Raw genomic sequence first — 22,496 nt, forward strand, 5'->3', positions numbered from 1 at the left:
AAAAATGGCATTGACATCAGGTAAGAAATCGAAGCAAATGCATAATGTAAAATACTCTGGGAACGGCATTTTGCATATTATTGCAGAATTGGGACTCCTGCCTCAGCCATTGCGGTGCTGAACAGGTTTGTGTACCTGACATACCTACGGCAACGTTCGGCTGGGAGGACCGCCACTTATAATGGCAAGAGGTACAAACTGCAATTGTGACCACCACCACAAGACGACTGCCAGGCAGCCAACCTGCTGTGCATTCCTGGTGTACTGCCGGCCATAGCATGAACCAACAGAGGCTTTATGTAGATTTTTGTGTGAAACTATTGCTTTATGTGCTTTGCAGAAAACTGTGTTTTTTTAGAAAAAATATTTAGCCTTCAAAGAGTTAACAGTACTGATTACTGCGCAAAATCACTGGGCTTTTTCTAGCGCTGCTATGTATTTTTTTGCAATATGCAGACCAAAATGTCATGCAGTATTCCAGGTGAGGCCTCACCAATATGGTATTTAACTTTAGCTTAACCTACCTCGGCTTGTACACACATCGGGGGGCCATATACCCTAACATCCTATTAGCCTTCATAATTGCTTCTGTCCACTGTCTCGATGCAGAAGGTGAACAGTCAACTATAACTCCCAAAACTCTCTCTCTTAAGGTGTACTTTCAAGTTTCCGTTCCCCTGCAGCATATACAAATCAAACATTTCTAATTTGTAAATATGCTTCCTTACAAGTCGAGTTGGGGAGCATGCACTGGTATAGTGCGTTGCCGCACCCACTACACGGCGAAACAACTCGGGATCCCGGTTTGCAACCCTCCAGGCAGACACGTGGCCCAGTCCCAACCTCTGGAAATGACCCTCTATCTTATGTGGGCGACCCCTTGGGCTGGTCCAGCCACTCGGGTCCCCAACAATGAGGATCTTATGAGCCGGATCAACCTCGGGGAAACGCGCCACACTGCTATATGATTGTGAGACATGGACGCTATCCAGTGACCTGAGACGAAGACTGGACTCCTTTGGTACCGTGTCTCTCCGGAAAATCCTTGGGTATCATTGGTATGACTTGGTGTCGAATGAGCGGATTCTCATGGACTCCCGAATGAGACACATTACCTGCATTGTGAGGGAGCGTCAGTTACGGCACTATGGCCATGTGGCGTGTTTTTTCCTTACAGTTATATACATTTAATTCCAACTACCACAAATCTGTCCAAGCCTGCATGCTTGTTTATATGGCTTTGAATAATCTTGCACCTTCAAATATGTTGGAATGTTTGTCCCCTTACATTCCTATCCGTAACCTTAGATCATCAAATTCCGCTTTGCTGGTTATTTCAAGAGTAAAACATAAAAGAAGGGATGAGAAGGAATAATCTACCAGCACGGAAGAGTTGTTTAAATTGCGTCTTAAAAGTGAACTTTTTTAATAAGGCGCTTTGTTAAATTTGAGAGTTATGTCGTTTGTCTTTTTTGTTTCTTCTTGGTATCCTGTCCCAGCCCTGTGCCACAATCATCGAGACGAAATTCCCTGAAGCTGATGGAAGGAAGGTTCCTATGCTTGATGACGTCTGCAATGGCTGACTTGCTTTTATTTTTATTTTGCATTTTTGATATACGATAGAAAGTCCAGGAGGGTCTTGGCTGGCTTATGGTGTGGAATCACAGACTTTGTTTTTACCTTCTCCACACAGACCATTAGTATAATTAGTTTAACTGATTATTTTTTTTCTTTGTTTAAACTTACTTCATTTGTAAAACTAGGAGCTAATGCATCACAGGTAACCTAAAAATCTGGAGCTGTTTGGTTAAGCGGCAGGAGACAACAAGCACAGGTAAGAGTAGAATGGAGTGAGGGGTCTGTCCTGGGACCGTTAGTTTTTCTGATTTACATCAATGACACTGATTCCAATATAGTTAGTAAAGTTATGAAATTCACAGATTACTCTAAATTGGAGCAATGGCAGACACTGAGAAGGCAGCAAAAAAGAATTCAGAAGAAATGGATGGACAAGCTTCACAACTTGATGGACACTTGAAAAATGCATTTTAATTTATAAAAGTGCAAAGGGAATGTCAATTATAAAATACTTGAAGGGAAGCAACCTGGGAAAGGGTTTGGTTTTCGTGACCCCGCTTTTCCCCACTCAAGTGTCTTTTGCATCTTTGCTCACCACTGGCAAATCAAGTGCGATCATCAGAGTGAGGGCTTGTGGAGTTCCTCTTGTTGAAATGAGCACAATCATCAGAGACTCCACCAGCAAAGTGGAATCGAGCAAGATTGTTAGAGTAGGAGGGGGATTCAAGTGTGACCCACTACCAATAAAATCACTAGGAAACCAGTGGTTGAGAAACACTGATCTAAGCACTGTAGAAGCAATTAAAAATGAAAAAAATAATGTTTATTTATATCATAAAAACTGTTGAATTTAAGTCAAAGGATGTTATGCTCAAACTATATGATGCACTAGTGAGACCAAAACTGGAATATTGTGTGCAGTTCTGGTCACCACAGTACAAGGCACACATAGTAGTGCTTGAAGCTGTGTAGAGGAGGGCAACCAAGGGCATCATGGGATGTCAGACCATGTCCTAATGTGACAGACTCAAAAACTAAACTTGTTCAATCTTGAGCAGAGGAGCCTGCATGAAACATCATTGAGGTCTTCAAAATCCTCAAAGATGTTGATAAAATGGATCCAGCAGAATTGCTTCAGATTAGAACTTGAGGGCACCAGTGGAAATGAAGGGGAAGTGCATTCAGGACTAAAGTCAGGGAGCAATTCATCACACAAAGAGTTGTGGCAATCTTGAGCAACTTTCTGAAACGTGGAGATGAGGCCAAAACCTTGCCAATCTTAAAGAAGGATCTGGATGAGACAATGGGCCAGCTTAGCTATTAGCTAAACAAACGAGCTAAGTGGACTGAATGATCGTGTCTTGTTTGTCTAATTTCTTATGTTCGTCTAAAGAACCAAGAATTAAATTTGAAATTGGAAGGTGCTACATCAATAAATGTTGCTGCTGTCCAGTTCCACTTGTAATGATTCAGTTGATTCTACATTATCTGCCATTCTACTAAGTTTAACATCACTTACATTTAATTAACTAATTTTCTACAGTATTTATAATCTTATTTAGACTGTATACAAATAATAAAGGAGAAGAGGTCAAGCAATGATTCCATGACCTTTAACATCACCTAATTATGACAACGTTCCACTCACCATAACCCTTTCCTTTTTGTGCTGAAGCCAATTTTGCGCCCGTTTCTTGAATTCTCACTTCTTTTAGTTTGGACCCTATGATGGAATGGCTGGAGTTGTGCTCTGGCTCAAGTTCCTCTCTTTTTCCTTAATAGTTTTGCTATTTAAATATAATGTTTCATATAATGTTGTTAGTTCCGTTTTTGGTTTTGAAAGTAGTCTACAAATAGGAAGCTCTTTGACACAGAACTGCACTTTTGAAATGAAGACAGGATTCTTTACCAATGAATGAGGGGGAGAGGTGGGTCTTCAATTCAAAGGCTTGATGCCATGTGAAGTAGGCTTCCTGTTTCTGTTCTACCGTATATATACTCGTGTTTAAGTTGTTCTGCATTTAAGTCGGGGCTTGATCTTACTGTATAATTTCCAGTATTTTATAAAGTCGGTTGTATAAGTCGAATGCAGAAAACTCACACTATTGGTCCAAGAGATTATGATATGCTAACGACCACCTGAGAGAGTAACCACGGAGCACACGGCATTTTTCTCTATGAATTGTGCCACACAGTAATGCCCGAATTATTCCAAAGCGAGGTTTGCACTGTTTTGTGTTTTTTGTATCTCACCCCTTCATACACCTTTATCGTAAGAGCATCCCTTATCTATGATGGAGCATTTGATCAGAAGAAAATATTAAACTGGTTTGAAATGAAAAGTCGTTGAAGTGGCGAAAGAAATTGTTAACTGCGCTGCTGCAACGAAATTCGATGCGTCTGAGAAACTGGTGGGAGATCGGAGGAGGCGAAAGGATGTGTTGTATTTTTGAACGGGCGTACAAGTCGTGGTCTGATTTTATGATCGATTTTTTGGGTTTCAAGACCAGACTTATACGCAAGTATATTTTGTACTTTTTTTTTTTTTTTGGGACATATTCATTTTGACTTCCTTAACCTTGGCATTAGTGGAAACATCTGTCTCAAATACCAAAATTATTCACCTTCCCTGTTTGTCACTTTCACAACATTTTTTATCAGTCTAAGTTTGAAAAGAAGGCAAAAAATATTTTTGTTGGGTCGACAAGTAGTTTATGTGCTATGCATGGCCAGGACTTTCAAATGTAATGAGACTCTTCAACATGGCTTTCCCAGTCGCAGTACCTGGTATATCTGAGCTGCAGTGCCATGACTTTTAGACCACCATAGATGTTCTAGTTGTAGTTGTTGTGCTGTATATTGTTAGGTATGCAAGCACAGGGAGTGTGTCAGGGGTAAAGGTTGTGGTCGTTTTACCGGGACTGAAAAGAGCATTGTACCAGACCTAACAGAGTTTCCAAATGACAATGGCAGTGAAGCTGCTTGAGGACGACCGATATCACTTCAGTATGACTGCAACAAGTCTCTGAGATATTTAACCAATACAGCACTCGGAAATTGGCGCACCTGCTTTAGGGGCGGACAGAGCAGTACCCTAAATTAACACCTATTTATTGTGACCTTGGAGCGCCACCTTAAGGGGATTGCCACAGTGCATGGGATCATCTACTATGATACTAATGAAGCTTAAGTTTCAGGGCCCCTAACCCCAGAGGGACCCTAGAATCAACTTTAGTCCACATTGCTTAAACATTTAGGGTGTCTACTGTATGCAAAGAGTTATTTAAAACCTCTACATGCAGTGGCTAAATTATTAAAACATTTGTGGTGATCGGTCTTGGAACAACCCAATGTAGAAGATAACAGTGGTTACCCAGACCTCACTGCTGGTTACAAAGGGGCCCCATAACAGCTTATGCTATTGGGCCCCACAAATGTAGGTCTGCCACTGCCACAGCAAAACCTTTCCTCAACCCCTGCGCCCAACCATTCATCAGGACATTAAACGGGGCATCCTAATGGAGCCCCAACTCTGTTTTGTTGCCTCTTTGTATACTTAGGGGAGGTAATCACAAAAATATGTAACTGCAGTAAAATGTTATGCGAAAGGAAAATTTAAAGGTGGCTTTTGTGATCAGCAGGTTAAAATCCATCAGACAGAAGCAAGTGTTCAGGAACCAAAATCTTCATTGTCCAGTGTTATATAAGAGTATTTTTTTTTAATCAGTTTCCACTTCTTATAAACTTCCATACCTAAGAAAGGGCCTATTAAATAAACACCATGTCCAAGAAGAAGTGATGGAAGAAAAGTGGAGAGAAAGAAACAGATAAATAGAGCAACTGTATAAACATTTAGGAAGCTGCACACAATGTAAACATTCATATTCTTGCATTTCATTAGTGAAATTAAAATACAAATTATAGATATCATATCAAAAATAAATAAGACATTACAAACAATATACAGATAAAAAATATCACTCATTCCATCCATCCATTCATCCATCAATTCTTGAAACCACCTCATCCATTTCAGGGTTGCTAGGAACATCTGGCAGAAGACAGAACTAACAAAGTAAGAGATGCCAGGGCACAGCCACACTGGGCCCATTTAGAGTTGCCAATCAGCCAAACAGCATGTCACTGAAACATGGAAGAAAGCATAAAATAAATATGCAACTATGAAAAACATAAAAAGCAAAAACAAAAAAAAAACACTGCTGTTCATAAATGTCTGCAAGGGAATTCTCCAGAAGGAATATCTGAAGAAGAGGAGAGAGAAAAAAAAAAAAAAAAAGGCGGGCATGTGGCTGCTAATTGCTACACCTGGCGTAAATTACCGCTTGTGCAGCGTTCACAGCGTGAGATGAAATTTACATCTCAGTTAAGAAAGCACAAAAACGGCTGGGCTAATTTCTTTTCTTTTCAAGCTAATGCGTCCTTGTGAAATGGCTTTGGACAACAAAGAAAAGCACATTAAACAAGAACGACGGCAAAACAAGCAAACCCCACTTGAGAGCCGACTCTTAAATCTTTCCTTCAAAAATATTCCTGTGCTACCAGATGTGATGTATTACTACTGGCATGTGGCAAATATTAAGAGATATCTTGGGCTAAATTATTTTATATTGGAGTTTATGCCTTCGATGTGCCACTCTGGATGTTCCCCATAAGAAAGCAAATGACTGTGTGAACGTTCTCTTGTATTAATGACAGCTCAGTAGGATACTGAAGTGAAGTAGATAAAGGAAATATAACCTAGAAAGAGTGAGGTTTTGAGAACCAGAACTCTCATCTCTATGCAAGCAGCTCGGAATTCACTATCTGCGGTCCACGGTTTCAGCATTTTCATGCTGGAGCAGAACAACGGTTTATCGGTACACTTAGCAGTTACATATTTATAAAAATTATATGTGGCTGACACCTTTATTCAAGGCACCTTACAAGACTAGGGTATGTCATAGCAATTAGCAAAACCATTTTATATTTGGAAGATGGCAGAGTAAGTGACCTGCTCAGGGTCACACAGAGGCAGGAAGAGCCATGTGGTTAAAAGTCCAAAGCCTTAGCCACTACATCGTTAGGTTTACATAGTAAGACCAAACATCTACAGGTGACTTTGAAGAATATACAGGGCTCTCTACACGCTGGTCCTATAATACAAACATTGTTCTTAATGCAGTGCTCCCCAACCTTTGCTAGAAAATGTCAGGTTTCTTTTTGCACTCCCTACAAAAGTAATATCATGTTTGAAGATTACCAGTCAAATTTGTAATTAATGAACCATATACAGTACAAATGATGTGGACAAATTAAACTCACAAAAATATGCTTTCAATTCATAAAATTGAAATATCAATAGAGCAATCGTCCTTTATAAATCTCAATAATCTTGTAACTGTGTCCTCTGTGAAGCTTAGACACTTGATGGACAATCTGGGGGTTTGGGTATCGGGTGAAGCATCAGGCAGTGCAAGGAAATGACAAACCATCAATTATCGAGGGGTTTTGGGGGAATTGGAGACCCCCGTGAAGCAATGGGTGCCGATAAGCAATGCAATGCAGTTCAAAAACAGATGGGCCGCACAGTTAAAACTGCTGCGCTACTGTTGTTAGTGTCTCAACGGTAGTTGATTTTGTTTATTTTATCTCAATGAAGGCTCGGTCAATTAAAGCGCAACATTGTTAGTTAGGATGTTCTAAACCAAGTCATGACTTTATGGAGACAAATTCAAAGCCAGGAGAAGGAATAACGCAATCACCCATACATTTACCCCTGCAAATTTATATTGTGGACAGTCCTACCTATGGCAACTGAAATTGTGGGTCAAGCAAACACATGCATAGGTTGATGGACATGCACAGGATACAAAATCCTCAACAGTAACCCAGTTAAGGGTTTACATGACCAGATTATTTATCAGAGTTTATCAGGTATCTCAGAGGCCAATAACAAGTTTGAGGAGTAAACTGCAAGACGATTATATTTTTATCTTATGTACATTAAAGAACTATCAACAAAAAAACAAATTTATATTTAACAATTATTATAAAAGTAAAGTTGAATAAATCATACTCTGCAGCTGCATGAATAAAAAAGCACTCTGGTTAGCAGAAATAGCTCAAAAGTTGATAGAAATCAATGTTTTGTACCTAATACTTGTATGTAAAATTTGGTTGACCTAAGTGAAAGCGTCCTCAAGTTATCGTATTTACATACACAGACACAATTCCAAAAATGTTATTTCTGGACTCGGGGAGGTCTAAAACGTTGGGATTCATCAAAATCTTGAGGTTGAATTTTTGGACAATTACAATACCTTCCTCTATACTTTGTATACGAGAAAGTAAAAACTGTACTTGCTTACGTGATAAAGTGGCTAAGGCTCAGGACAGTAAACTAGAAGGTTGCAGGTTTGACTTTCACCACTGACACCAAGTGTCAGTTAATTTTTCCAAATAAAGTAACAAAAAAACACATAAAATTTTGTTTGAATTTGTAATTGAATTTGCTATGGCTGAAGAAATCACCTAAAATACAATAATTACCTGCACTTTTGTGATCATTTTGCGGGCACCGTGTTAAAGGTTTGACTTTGATCATTCAGTTCCTGTCTGTGGTCTTCTAGGAGTAAACATGGCCACTCTGATCTTCTGTCTGCCCCCAAAGATGAGTAGCGAGCAGACATCTACTTTTTATGGGCTAATCCAATATCACACGGTACAAGAAACCAATCTGAAGAAGAGATTTCAAATTGTACACCTCTCGTCTGCTGCAATGTTCTTCTATCTGCTAGTCGTGTCGGTGTAAATGCCAACTCTAAACTTGAGTCGTCATTTATAATTGGATATACTCATGCTCTGTAACATTCTGCGTGTTATGAACTGTCAACATCATGTTACTGTCAGAGGACGCTAAAGGTACAGTGCCATCAGCTTCAGACGTTTATTCTGCAGGATTGTACAACGGTTCTTCTAATTTCCCAGTAGAAGACTCTCCATAACTTTCAATCCGGGTCAATTTCTAAGTCAATGTATGAACATTCCTCAGCAGCGACAAAATCCTCTCCATGAATCACATTCTCAGTCTTTAGAGGAGCAAGTGAAAATTGTCCATGACAAATCTTGAGGACTTAAGGAAAAAGATGTTTTTCTTATTAACACTGGTCATGGACAAGTGTCTGAAATCGCTGTCCAAGCCTCATACGTTTTTCCCTTATACTTAACTGGAAGTAATACACTTGTATTTTTTATGTCTCCATGGACACGCTAAATGTCTACCTACTCCAAGCTTTTACAACTTAGTTTTTGTAGCGATCTCACTGGAGCACACAGAAATCTTTAGAAGAGTCCGGTAAAGCAAGTGCTTCTTGCTCAACCAAACACACAGTTAAACAAAAATGATATTTCTGCTATATTTTGGTGGGAATAACGGAACCACACACCTTTGCCATGTTGATCTCAAAAGATTGTGTCAGGGAAAGTTGACATTCACGGAGAATGTAACCTGGTTGACCACAACAGACAGTCCATTCACAGCAAAAGTGGGAGTGTTGCCATGATGTCGTCTTCTAACTGGATCATTTGACTGACTTGCTACCTCAGCAACTAGCAGAGTGACTGTGCTTTGGCAGCCTTAAGCAGATCTTTGAAGGTGGGACTCCAGTATAAACTTGTGTGGAACACAGCGAGAAGCTGAATGAGTGTGAAGTGGCAGTTCAGGACCTGGTGCCAGTCTACGATATTCTTTCTCCTACTAGCCTTCAAGCTATATACAGTAAAACCTTGATTATCCATCACAGGTTGGGACTGAGGCTGTGATGGATAACAGATTAGCTAATTGATACACAGTGGATTAATTAAGCGAATATTAACAAAACATAATATAGTATTAACAAAATTAATTCATGCATATAATATTGTAACGGCCAGCGTATTAAGCAAACAAAACTCAAAGGTACTGCAGTTTTCTACGTTTTACTTGAAGTCTTCATTCTATAACAAACGCTACCCTGTCTTATACTCCATTATCTGGATTACGGGTTACACCTCCAAAACAATAAAAGAAAGCTTTCCCTACCAATCAGTTTATCTCCTGCCATGCAAGTTCTGTTGTTCTCAATATCGCAAACACTCCAGCTTATTGTTTCCTGACTCCCTACTCAAAACTTAACTTTTGTTTACCTAAATTCTCTTGCCACTCATCTCCTAAGAGGCGTGTCTGCCCCTCACAGAGCAGAAGCCCTTCGCCCAGTCCCATCACTTACAGCAATCATTTCCACCCTTTCAGTTCCCCTCAGTACATCACCAGCTGCCTGCACATCACAATATATTAACAAGACATAAAATAACAGAATTTAAAAAGAAAATAACACAGAACATTAACATTAATACAGAATAACATTATCGTCTGAAGTTTCCATTTTTAACCTGTTTTTCAATTTTGTCAGCATCACACTTTATTTTGTTCACTTTTGTTTTTCCTATTCATGATGCTGCAGATGTTCTATCAGACAGTTGTGGCGACTGCCCTCTTCTAAGCGGTGGTGTGCTGGGGAGGCAGCATAAAGAAGAGGGACGCCTCACGCCTGGACAAACTGGTGAGGAAGGCAGGCTCTATTGTAGGAATGAAGCTGGACAGTTTGACATCTGTGGCAGAGCGACGGGCGCTGAGCAGGCTCCTGTCAATTATGGAGAATCCACTGAACAGGATCATCTCCAGACAGAGGAGCAGCTTCAGCGACAGACTGCTGTCACCGTCCTGCTCCACTGACAGACTGAGGAGACCCCACACTATGCGACTCTTCAATTCCACTGGGGGGGTAAACGTTAACATTATACAAAGTTATTGTCTGTTATACCTGCATTTTTATCACTCTTCAATTTAATATTGTTTTTATCAGTATGCTGCTGCTGGAGTATGTGAATTTCCCCTTGGGTTTAATAAAGTATCTATCTATCAATCAATCAATCAATCAACTGAAGCAATGCCTGACACACTTTCGCTGTTTTGTTAACATTTAATAATTTCAATTTTTTTGTGATTATTCCAACAGCACACTTATGTTTGCAGGCCATAGCAATGTATAGTAAATTACTTATAATAAACAAAAAAAGCTAAGAAACGTTATTAAAACTGAAGATACATAACTGACACTTAATAAACATTTAATAATTTCAATTCTTTGTGACAATTCCGACACCACACTTGCGTTTATTGGCCATAACAATGTACAGTAGATTAATTATAATAAACGAGAAAAGCTAAGAAACGCTATTAAGGTACATAACTGACAATGTGATTTCAAAATGCGGCCCGACATGTAGTGCTGGGGATGAATACTATGCGCTAGCACAAGGGAGCAGAGCTTACAGCGTACTGCACGGCAGTAGTAGTACAGTAATAGGTAGGCACAGGGGTGTGCAATTTTTTTCTTTGTTTAGTAGAGACTGACGGTGAATCGAGTGATGGACAATCAAGGTTTTGCTGTACTGTACATAAGAGAACGTACATCGCTTCTAAGAATCTTCTTGGAGCTCATCATTTTTTCCATCCAGGATCTCATCCAAAGCCAGTTTCTCTATGATACGTTCCATGACATCACCTCACAACTAACTGTGAATGAGATTTATCAATTCCTGAAAATGATGGTTAATGTGCCAGACTCGAAATTTTATGACCCGTTGGGTAGAAAATTCAGAGAGGTACATAGGAGAATTTGCAGCTTCATAAAGGCATAATCATCCATCCACTTGCAGGGAATATTCTGTACAGCTTACTATGCATCGCCAGTTAACAGAGTGGCAAGGATGGCTGCCCAGCTACCTTTATTTCAGCGCATCATCTTGGCAGTATGCTCAAAGGAAAATTAAAAAACATTCCGGGTCGCCTGAGCAGTCATTTTCTGTGATTTGCTGTTTAGAGAGTTATGGAACGCTGAGTGGAATTGGTCACACCGTTATTATGGCTTTGTATTCACAAGTAATGATTTGTTTCAAACCCTAGCATGTAATGGGAAGGGGATAGAAATAATTAAATATTCAATGATTCCTTTTATTTTATTTTTAGGCAGAACACAAAACACAATGTGGTCGCAAAATAAAACCAACTGAGGACAGTTGTCCTAGAAAATGAGACATCTGAAAGCAAAATGCCTGATGTCACTGGCACGAATACAGAGCCATTAAACACAGCCTGTGCATTAACACGGCCAATTTTCAGTGTACAGACCACTGAACCAGACAAGGTGACCCCAAAAAAAAGAAGTGATGTAAAATACGATTGTGGTTCTGAAAACAGCCACAACCGCCTGCTTTTGAAAAGCTTTTGTGCTGACTTGTGTTAATTAAGTTCATGTTTTAATGAAAACCATTCCAACCGCCATTTGTTCATTTTTAGACATGAACTGACATCTCAGTTCAGGAATTATTTTTGAACACACTGGTAACCTGAAGGGTCAGAGTGGTTGTAGTTTTATAGCGGAGAATAAATTGTCTTCAGCTTTGTAGCATATGATGGTACAACCACTTGGAGAAATGCAGTGCTGAGTTACAAAATGGTTTGAAATATATAGTGCCCTCCATTAATGGTTGGGACAAGTTTTTCCTTGATATCCCCTTCTGTTCCACAGTTTAAAATTACAAATCAAACCACTCGGACGTGACTAAAGTGCACATTGCAGGCTTTCATGTTACGGGATTTGCACGTCCACCCATTTCAGTGCACCATAACGTTTGGGACAATTGGCATCACTGATGTTTGTGATTCCTCAGGTGTGTTTCATTGCTTCATAAGATACCTCAGGTTGCTTCTATCCTTTGGAGTCTGTAGTTGCTATTGTTCAATACGAGAACATGAGCTGTGTCAATGAAAGTCAAACAAGCCATTATGAGGCTGAAAAATAAAGTATCAAACAATCAGAGACATCAGTAAAACCTTAGGATGACCCAAATCAAGTGTATGGAACATCATTAAGAAGAAAGAGTGCACCGGTGAGCTCAGTAATCACAAAGGAAGTAGTAGGCCATGGAAAACCTCCAACTGCAGATGACAGAAGAATCCTCACTATGGTCAAGAAAAAAACCCAAAAGCAGAAACAGTCCTCAGCAGGCCAATGTGGGCATGTCATAGATGACTATCAGCAGAAGACTTCATGAACAGAAACACAGAGGACACACTGTGAGATGAACACCACAAAAACAGGACAGCTAGATTAGTTTGTGAAAAAGGACGTCAAAGAGTCTGCAGAATTCTGGGGAAAGGTCTTGCGAAGAGACGAGACAAAGATGACCCTGCATCAGAGTGATGGAAAGAGCAAAGCGTGGACACAAACAGGAACTGCCCAAGATCCAAAGCAGGCCACCTCATCTGTTAAACATGGTGCTGGTGGTGTTATGGCTTGGGCATGTACGGCTGCCAAAAGTCCTGGCACACTTTACTTCATTGATAATGTGACTGCTGATGGCAGTGGTACAATGAATTGAGTTGTACAGAAACATCTGATCTGCTCAAGCTCCAGTAAATGCTTCTAAACTCATTGGATGATGATGCTACATCCTACAACTAGATAATGATCCAGACATCCTGCTAAACAATCGAGTTTATCAAAGCTAAAAAATAGAAAATTCTTGAATGGTCATGCCAGTCACCTGATTTAAATGCAATTGAGCATGCCTTCCATATGCTGAAGAGAAAAACTTAAGGGACAAGCCCCCAAAACAAGCAGGAGCTGAAGATGGTCGCATTAAAGGCTTGGCCGAGAACAAGCAGAGAAGATCCTCGGCACCTGGTGATGCAGATGAATCGCAGACTTCAAGCAGTCATTGCAGGGATCCTACTCTGTTTCGGGGGCGCGGTACAATGGGTGACCCTATGCTCTGACCCCAAAGGTCATGCAAAAAGACAATTTTCAAATGGGGATTAACAAACGTATATCATATCAAAAAATCTAATTGCATAGAAGGGACTGCCATTGCTATGTCCCAAACATTATGGTTCCCTGAAATGAGTGGACCAGGTATAAAAAGTGTTGTCATTTCTACATGGTATGACCAATAAGTATGTAAATCCCCTTAAATGAAAGTCTGCAATGTGCGCCTTCTGAATGGTTTGATGTGTCATTTTAAATTGCGGAGCAAAGGGGGAAATCAAGGGCAAATGCGTCTCTGTCCCAAACACTATGTAGGGCACTGTATGTCTGTGCCACAACTAGCAAGGTAATGTAAGCCCACCATCAACTCATTCTAATCATGTGCAATATTTAACAACAAATGATTTCATCCACTTTAATGAATATACAGCAGCAGGCATGATATCTTATCATAGTTATGTCTGCATACAATAAGAAATTAGCATCACAACATAAACTTTGCTAGATACGGGATTATCTGTAATGTTCCTAATGTATGTATACCATGAGAATAATGAAGACAGCCCTGTAAATTATCATTTTTTTTTTCCCAAGCAAAGCTTGCTGCTGAACAGTGAGAGTGATTACAATTTTTCCCCGGAGTCAAATTTAAATAATAACTTCTATCTTATTGCCTCTTCTATTACGTTCATATTACATATGGGAGGGCTTTTTAATTGCTCCGTTTCTAATTTGCTCATTTTTCATCACTAACAGAGATTTCTTCTTAATGCATAGGCTTGTTTTTATCATTTGTGTAGTTTTACTTTTGTGGTCTTTTTAACATCATCTTCTTTCTCTGAAATTATTATACAGAAAATTATTTCTGTTGATGGTTACGGTACACAGAATGTCTACACACTGGAGGCTATCGTTCAAGTCACCCAGCTTGTTTATTTAGCACTTTACACGGAGTTGCCAGTTTATTAGATCCACTAATCTCACAATGTCTTATGTCTCCTTTAGGCTGCGGAGCAGCATGAATTTTTTCGATATTGGATTACGTAAGACGCTAGATGCGATATTCAGGAATTTTGTATCAATGCAGAAATCTTTTGCGTATTTGCTACAAAATCTGGACAGCTTACAGACGTGGAAAAAAATGTGGTGCCCTTGAAATGAATTCAAGTAACAAACTAATCTCCCTAAAAAATAATGAAATTAAAAAAATCTTTTGTCATCCATACAAGCATTTCTTTGGTTTGCAATAGATCAAAAAAGCTGTGAAAAGAACTCAGTTCATGGTTATTCTACAAATACATTCCAAAATTGCTGGGACAAAATTATCGGAACCCTTTAGAAGTTAGAAGAAATAATTGTCTTGTAGCGATCCTTCAGGCAAACTCCTCTACTGAGTTAGCACCTTAACGTGGTTTGTGTCATCAATGTTTATCTGAGAGATGATGTCGGGAGTCGCAAACTTCTGGTACCGCCAACCCCTGACAGCAATGTCAGCGGTGAGGTCCTGACTAAGACTGAATCAACCACTTCCATGTTCCACCAAGGATCCATCCAAAGCGGTGCAAAACTTCCTGCCACCTCTCATCTTCTAGCACAGAGCTTGCATTACTGGATTCCAAACAAGAAGTGAAGCGGTTGTGGAAGAAAAATTAGACTTAGGGGTCACATAATTATTTAGGTGTAATATAGTTATTGCACTTAAATTGCTTTGGTATGCTTTCCACATTAAAATATAGCATCTACGTTAGAAGTAGTACAAAAGGGTTAAAAAATGTCAGAGACTTGTTTAAACATATCAGGAAACCAGAAAAAGGTTAAATGGACAACAAAGAACAAGAAGGTTATGGGTGATGGTTCAAGAAGTTGGATGACTATCAGCTACCCAGTAAGACTTGACAGATGTCACGCACACAGGGACTCAGGAAGTACTGAAAAATATTAAATGGACCAAGAACGTAGTAGAAATGAGACTTTAATTTAGATATGTTACTTGGGTGTGTAAGCCACCGAACCAATCAGAGTAAAATGTCGGGTGATGTGTATGCTTTAATTCAGCACTGCTATGAAATTCAACTGACTGTAAATATAGACATCTCCTTATTCTTTGAGCATTGGTTGTCAACCTCTGCCCAGGGAGTTGTCCCTTAGTAGACTGCTGTAACGAGAGTGCTTGTTAGAGAAAATAAAACATGCAATGAACAAGTTTCCTCCTGCCTGGTTCCTGCCTCAAAGAGGTCCAATCTGAGGACAAGATTTCTTCCTTTAATACAGTTCCAATTTAATTTCTTCCACACAATATGACTGAGGACTACACACCCTCCTCACTGCCATCGATATCATTAATTCCTTACCTTCTCCTTTCCAGGGGGCAAAACTAACACTAACAGTCAAGCATGGTTTAACATAAAGGACATGGGACACTAAAACACAAAAAGAAACATCTGCAAAGATTGTAATGTCCCTGTGCTTATTCAGTGCGCGCAAGAACATGCAGGTGGCCAATTGCTGTTTGCTACAGCATGCTGGCGGAGATTGACACACATGTACTGTGCAAGGCATGCACTGAGAAAAGAAGAGTGTTCGTAGCTCAGCTTGCAGAGGAACTTCGTCGTCGCATCTTACTAGAAAAGGTGATGGAAAAAAAAAAAGGAGGTTTCAACATCAACAAGCTTCTGTTTCAGACAGCCGCTCTCCCCAGGAAAGTAAACTGAGTCGATGTTGAATCCTCTGCCAGCATGTTGTAGCACACAGCAACTGGCCACCTGCATGTTCTTGCGCGCACTGAATAAGCTCCTGATCTGACTCTAAGTAACAGCGCCAGCATAAATTCACGCCCAATCTGATGCTGTTCGTTTTCAAATAATATTGCATTTGTGCGATGATGTTTTCACATATATTGTCTCTTTCTTTCAGGTGTGTAATAGAAACCACAGCATAGAGAGAAGTGTGTACATTGTAACAGGTACACACGTTGTAAATGTAGGTAGGACGATCCTTGCGTGTGTGTGAACTATTAACATTTGAATCTGATGATTGCATATAGCGCTGAACTTACCGCTCTGTATTATTCTTTCCTCTGCATGTCCTGGAGTACAAGAGAAACAAAAATACAGCAACATGTGGGGACTGGCAAGATAGGGGAAAAAAAACACGCGATCACTGATAAAAAAAACGCAAGATGTTATGTGAATGAATATGAATAACATGAATAATGTTGCATCCGTGTCACAAAGTTTTCCGAAATGTACTATACAGGTCATAAAACGAATAATTCCAAATATCATATATACCTATGTCTCTGTTTTTTTATTTTGACATCATAGACCATAAGGCGCATACTAATTCAGCATGAGCAGGAACACTCAATAAAAAAAAAAAATCAAGTGACGGTGAGATACGAAGAAGGCAGCTTTTATCCCTCCAGATGAGAGAATGTCCAGTTCCATTGTCTCAAAACACCATTCACATCTCCAGTTATTCCCAGTTTCAAATAAAAACTAACAGCGTCAGATCCCTAGGTAGGGGGGTGGTAGTATATATCGTGATTTAGAGAGAATAAAAGTGAAAAAAAAACAAAAAACGGTAACTTTTACAAGTCCTATAAATGTACACCATATGTTGCTGACGCAAACTAAGTGTATCTGTGTACTGTATACTATTAACAATAAGAGCAGTTCGCTACTGAAAACGGCAAATATAGGAGTGAGTCGGGATCGAACCAGGGACTCTTGATTACAAGTCAGCAAATCTTACCACTAGGCCACAGAAGCTGTTGTCTTATTCTTGAACCTTTTGTGAAAGTGTTTACTTAAGCATCTTTGGACTTCAGGCTTCATACATTATATAGTTTATGCCTACATTTTGTTATTTACTACTAAAATATGAAAAACATTTCTGTTTTAAAAATGTGTTTACACAGATTACTGTGGAAACGGAACACACATGAAATGCATGTGTTCCAAATAACAATCTATCAAGGCATGAGTTGGGAGAAGTTCGTGCACGTTCTAAGTCGGTGGGGGGGATAGAATAGCCGGCTGCTTGCAGCCTGTCTTTATCGGCACATTTAGAGGACAAAAGATGCTGGTGGAGCGGTGCAAACGGATTTAAGGTGGGTCGGATCTACAAGTTTTTTCGTAGATTCTGGTAATTCTAGTGTTAAGAGGAAGTCCGGTAAGTGAAGCATTCTGAGGTGACATTCTGCATACCGGTATTGAATCTGGATGCAACTTGCCTGGTTGTGACCCATTTACTTGGTTGCATGTCTCAAAACATTCTCCTTTGGCGACTTTGATCCTCCTTTTTGTCCACAGGATTGCTTATCATTGGCAGTTCTTTGCTTTTAACATCACTCTCTGCAAACGTTTAAAATGGTTGTGCGTAAACAGCCCAGGGTGATAGCTGTTTGGGAGATGCTTGGGCTGACACACTACAGCCAGCCGACTGTCGTACCACATTCAAAGTCACAATCCGTCACAACGCTAGACTGAACTGATGCTAGAAATGTTGGCCTGTCTGATTTATTCAATACACCATTATCATGTTCCAAATGTTGGAATGCACGAAGGCAGGGTGTCTACCTAATAAACTATAGCAACTCAGTGTGTATTTGTTCCAATATGCCAACCACTCAGTCCTTAACAATTCCAGAGCTGAGTCAGCAGGAGGTGAAACTCACTGATCACAACAACATGAACGCTTTGGATTCCTTGCCAGTTATACACAAACATTATTATCTGACACGTGGGCCTGTTTACCATGTATCTCTTTTTTGACGCCCCCCCCTACAGCACATTTTCTGCTTTTCTCTGTGATTTGCAAACATCCAACTAAAAGCATCATGCAGAGCAGCTGTAGTTACGGCTCATCGCAGAACTATAAAATGCAAACTCAGTTATAATCTAATAAGGTGAGCATCGTCAGATCTACCTAGTTATATATTTGTTTGCAGAAATCATACCCAGGAGTCTTTACATTGTTAACATTTTAGAAATCACTGCCAGAGCTTTGGGGACAAGTGTGTGTGTGTCTGTGTTCAAGAAATTGCGCAGTATAAGGAACAGCAGTATGCCAGCCTTCTTACTGCTGGACATCCATCTGCTTTTGGTTTGAGGAGCTGTAACTAGACGGATAAAGTCTAGAAAAACCAGGCAGACCTGTCAAATTTTACAGTCACACCTGCCAGAGCAAGATGGAAAATAACCCTTAAATACAAGGCACCTTTAACCACTTGAATGTCAAAATCTGTAAGTGCTTGTCAAGTTCAGGGTATGTGATTTTGCCACGACTGCAGCGTAATGTTTCAATTAAACTCGTTTAACTAATGCAGACATTACTCTAGAGTCACGCTTAAGGGTTATTTCATTAAGTTTTTTTTTGACATGTAATTGCCATGTTTCCCATTTACAGTGCTGTAGAAACGTATTTGCCCTCTTCCCAGATTTGCTCTCTTTATGCTTATTCATAACCCTCAGTTGATCTGATCTCCAAACAAATTTAGGAGGCTAAAAAAAGACAACCTGAGTAGACACAACACACGGTTTGTAAGTGATCATTTGATTTAGGCAAAAAAGTTCCCCAAAATTTGTACTACCCACGTGAAAAAGAAATTGCCCCCTTAGCCACTCAGTCCAACAAAGAACTAAATTGAAATGATAATGGGTGAAACTCGACCTGGACACACTCAAGCACTGAATCTAAGCATCACTTCAATAGAAGCTTTCCAGCAATGTGAAGCTGGCCATAAGGTCTCAACAAGCAGCGCACATGTCTCGATCAAAAGACCCAAGAAAGGGTTACAAAGCAATAATTAACTCTTTCTGGGCTGATGTCAACTTTTGTCAAAAGGAAGAGTTGAGGATGGTAGTCGACTGTAAACTTTGACAAAACCAATCGTTATGTTTTAGTTGGACTCTCGTTGCGAGAAGGAAAGTTAAATTCATTGGTTTGACTGAGATTTCCTACACTCGTATGAGTAGCAAGGCTAAAACAACGGTAAAAATGGCACTGACATTTGGCGAGAGATCAAAGTGAATGCGTAAAGCAAAACACTCCGTGGACGGCGTTCTGCCTATTCTCTTTGAACTGGACTATGACTTGTCGAACTCAGATTTTGATACAAGTTAATTGTTGTACTGACAATGTTCACCAGGGAGTACTGCCACTTAATGACCAGATTGCAATGCACTGCGACTTTGACCCAGCCATGCAAAGACAGTCTGGCAGCAAGCCTGACACATATTCTTGGCAAACTGGCAGCCACAGCATGCAGCAACAGATGTTTTATGTTAATTTCTGTGTGAAACCATTGCTTTTCAGAAACTGTTTTTTGGAAAAAATATTCAGCCCTCAAAGAGTTAAAACCCTGGGAACTCCAGCGAGCCACCATGACAGCCAACATCTCCAAATAGAAAAATTTTGGAAGAATGGCATACTTCTCCAGGATTGGCCCACCAAGCAAAACAAATCCCAGGGTGCAATGGAAAACTCATTCGAGAAGTCACAGAAGAACACAGACAAACATTTAAGGAACTAGCAGGCCTGTCTCAGTTCAAGTAATGTCAGTGTTCTTGATTCCACCACTGGGCAACAATGATACGAATGGGAGGGTTTGCAAGGGGAAATCCAGTGCTAAGCAAGAGGAACATAAAGGCTTGTCTATCATTTGCCAAAAAACACCTTGATTACCCCAAAAACTTTTAGGATAATGTTGTATAGACTGATGAGTCAAAAGCATGAATTCAGCTCTCTACCGGAAAGTACTGAAGGAGAATGTCTGGTCATTAGTGTGTGACCTGAAGCTCAAGCGCAGTTAAGACAATGATCTGAAACACAAGAGCGAGTCCACCTGTAAATGGCTGAAACAAATAAAAACAAAATTAAGGTTCTGGAATGACCTAGACAAACTCCTGGCTTGAACTACACCGAGATGTTGTGGTGGAACCTTAAATTGACAGATCAAGTCGAAAATCCTCCAATGTGGCTGAATTAAAACAATTCTGTAGAGAAGAGTGGGCCAAAATGTCTCCACAGCGATGCCAAAGACTGATCTCCTCTTACCTGAAATGTTTCATTGCAGTTAATGCAATCAAATCAATGTTGGTGACACAACCAAATTTTAAGTTTAGGGGGGTAATTACTTTTTCACATGGGTGTTTTAGGTGTTGGTTAACCTTTTTCCTTCAATAAATCAAATAATCATTTAACAACTGTGCGTGTACTCCGTTTGTCTTTTGTATTTTACTAAATTTCTTTGGAGATCAGAGACACTTCTCAATATGTTATGAATAAGCAAAAAATAGAGAAAATCAGGATAGGCCAAATACTTTATCACAGCACAGTATCATGGCTGTGTACAGACTTAATTTTAAATCTATTTTAAAATTATCTGACAAAGGTGTGGGCCTAGAAAGGATAAGGTTACCGATTAAGCTCACTTGCCACTCCATGAGTGACCTTGTGTCACTTTACGTGACGGCGTTCCAGCTGTAGAAACATGGAAACAAATGCACTATACATTTATAAGATGCCAAGGATAAAAGGGTCAAATAAATAAATAAACGAACCTGAAAAACCCTTCACTGTACATGAGACCGAGGGCCTCATTTCTTAACTGCCACTTCAACAGCCAAATTACAGTTAATTACTGCTAGGCGTAAACACACAAACTCTATTAGGAATAAGCAGAAGTGATGAGGAAGAAACTTTCTTTCTGACAGTCGTAAAGTTAGTGCCTAAATGCGGGATCACGGGGTACCAGCATTAATAATCTGCTGAGCAAGGCCGGAGCCTGATAATTATCAGCCATCTTTCTTTCCATTCTGACAAAGCAGTGCAGCAGATGGCTGCTGATGGCAATTAATAAAGCTCTAGAAAAAGGTTACCGCTTAGCTTGGTGCTAAACAGATGTTGTCACACGGGGTCCTCGTCTCGAGTAACTCCGCTCATATTATTCACCAGGTGATACGGCTGCTTAACGTGGAGCTGGCTTGTCAGCACCATTAGAGCCTATGCAGTAACAGGGACCTTGGCTGTCTGGATTACTAACCTTTTTTTTATTATTTTCTCTTGGTTTCAAAGCAAACACTTTTCGCTATTCATGGCTTTTGGAAATCGAATATCAGATGTTTGAAGGGTGGGGGGTGGGATTGGCATACTTCCAAACCTTAATCTAAACCTGTACATTGAAATGATCATTATTAACATCATCACCACTGTTAAAGCAAAAGTCATGTCTGGAAACAAACAAACAAACAAACAAACAAATAAATAAATACATAAACAAAATAAAATAATACATTTTTCACACGGCACACCAAAGAGACAACCTTGGCCTTCATGCAGGTCAGGCTTAACCACTGTAAAATTTATCGTCTCTTTGGATTTTGCTCTAAATTTGAGTTAGTTTGCAAAATGATGCAATGCAACTGTAACCATCCACTCAGCCAAACTGCAGTTCATTTAAAAGGCGTCTTTGTTAGGTGACTCACCACCTGCATGGCAGAACTCCTGGGGGGATGTGGCTCTATTAGCAGCTGACAAGGGGTTTGTCCAAAACTTCGAATCTGAGCTTCAACAGCCTGGAAATAAACAAGGCAAGTCTGCATGTTAGAAGGTGCTAATTACAAGCTATAGAGCTATAACTGTCACCTAGAAAATGTCGCTCCACACTTTCTGGATTGAATCATGTTTGTGAAAGGCAGGGCATGCTTGTGTGTGTGCGTTTAAGTGTGCTGCTCCTCACTATTGGGGGGGGGAAGAGTTTGGCACTGCTGTTGAGAATGAGGTCATCTCACAGGACTGTAAATGTTATTTCCATGAGAAACTCTGCAAAATCTCCTTATCCCAGTTCCGTGATACTAAACAGAAACGGGCTGAGAGAAACTTAGCCCGTATTTTTTTGGCTTTGCTTTCAACTTCTCGGTAGCTACCCCTTCCTGCTCTTGTCACAGATCCCAGGAACAAAAAAAGCTAATCTGTAACAGGTATGACCAACGTCTTCCAAATTTCTTCCTTCTTATGCCTGGGCCGCCACCACCTCTCCCTCTC

General features: G+C 40.0%; 1 protein-coding gene across 6 annotated transcripts in view; it reads right to left on the reverse strand.

Annotated features, from left to right (window-relative positions):
- The window catches only part of lrba (LPS responsive beige-like anchor protein), a 792,225-nt gene that overhangs the window by 98,690 nt on the left and 671,039 nt on the right, over nucleotides 1-22,496 (reverse strand). For all 6 annotated transcript variants that reach the window (XM_039750242.1, XM_039750239.1, XM_039750241.1 and 3 more), the window contains one exon: nucleotides 21,938-22,027. In XM_039750242.1, coding sequence (XP_039606176.1) covers nucleotides 21,938-22,027 — 90 coding nt within the window. The remainder of the gene's footprint in view (nucleotides 1-21,937; nucleotides 22,028-22,496) is intronic.

The sequence above is a fragment of the Polypterus senegalus genome, chromosome 4 (genome assembly GCF_016835505.1).
Source record: "Polypterus senegalus isolate Bchr_013 chromosome 4, ASM1683550v1, whole genome shotgun sequence".
Taxonomy (NCBI): domain Eukaryota; kingdom Metazoa; phylum Chordata; class Cladistia; order Polypteriformes; family Polypteridae; genus Polypterus; species Polypterus senegalus.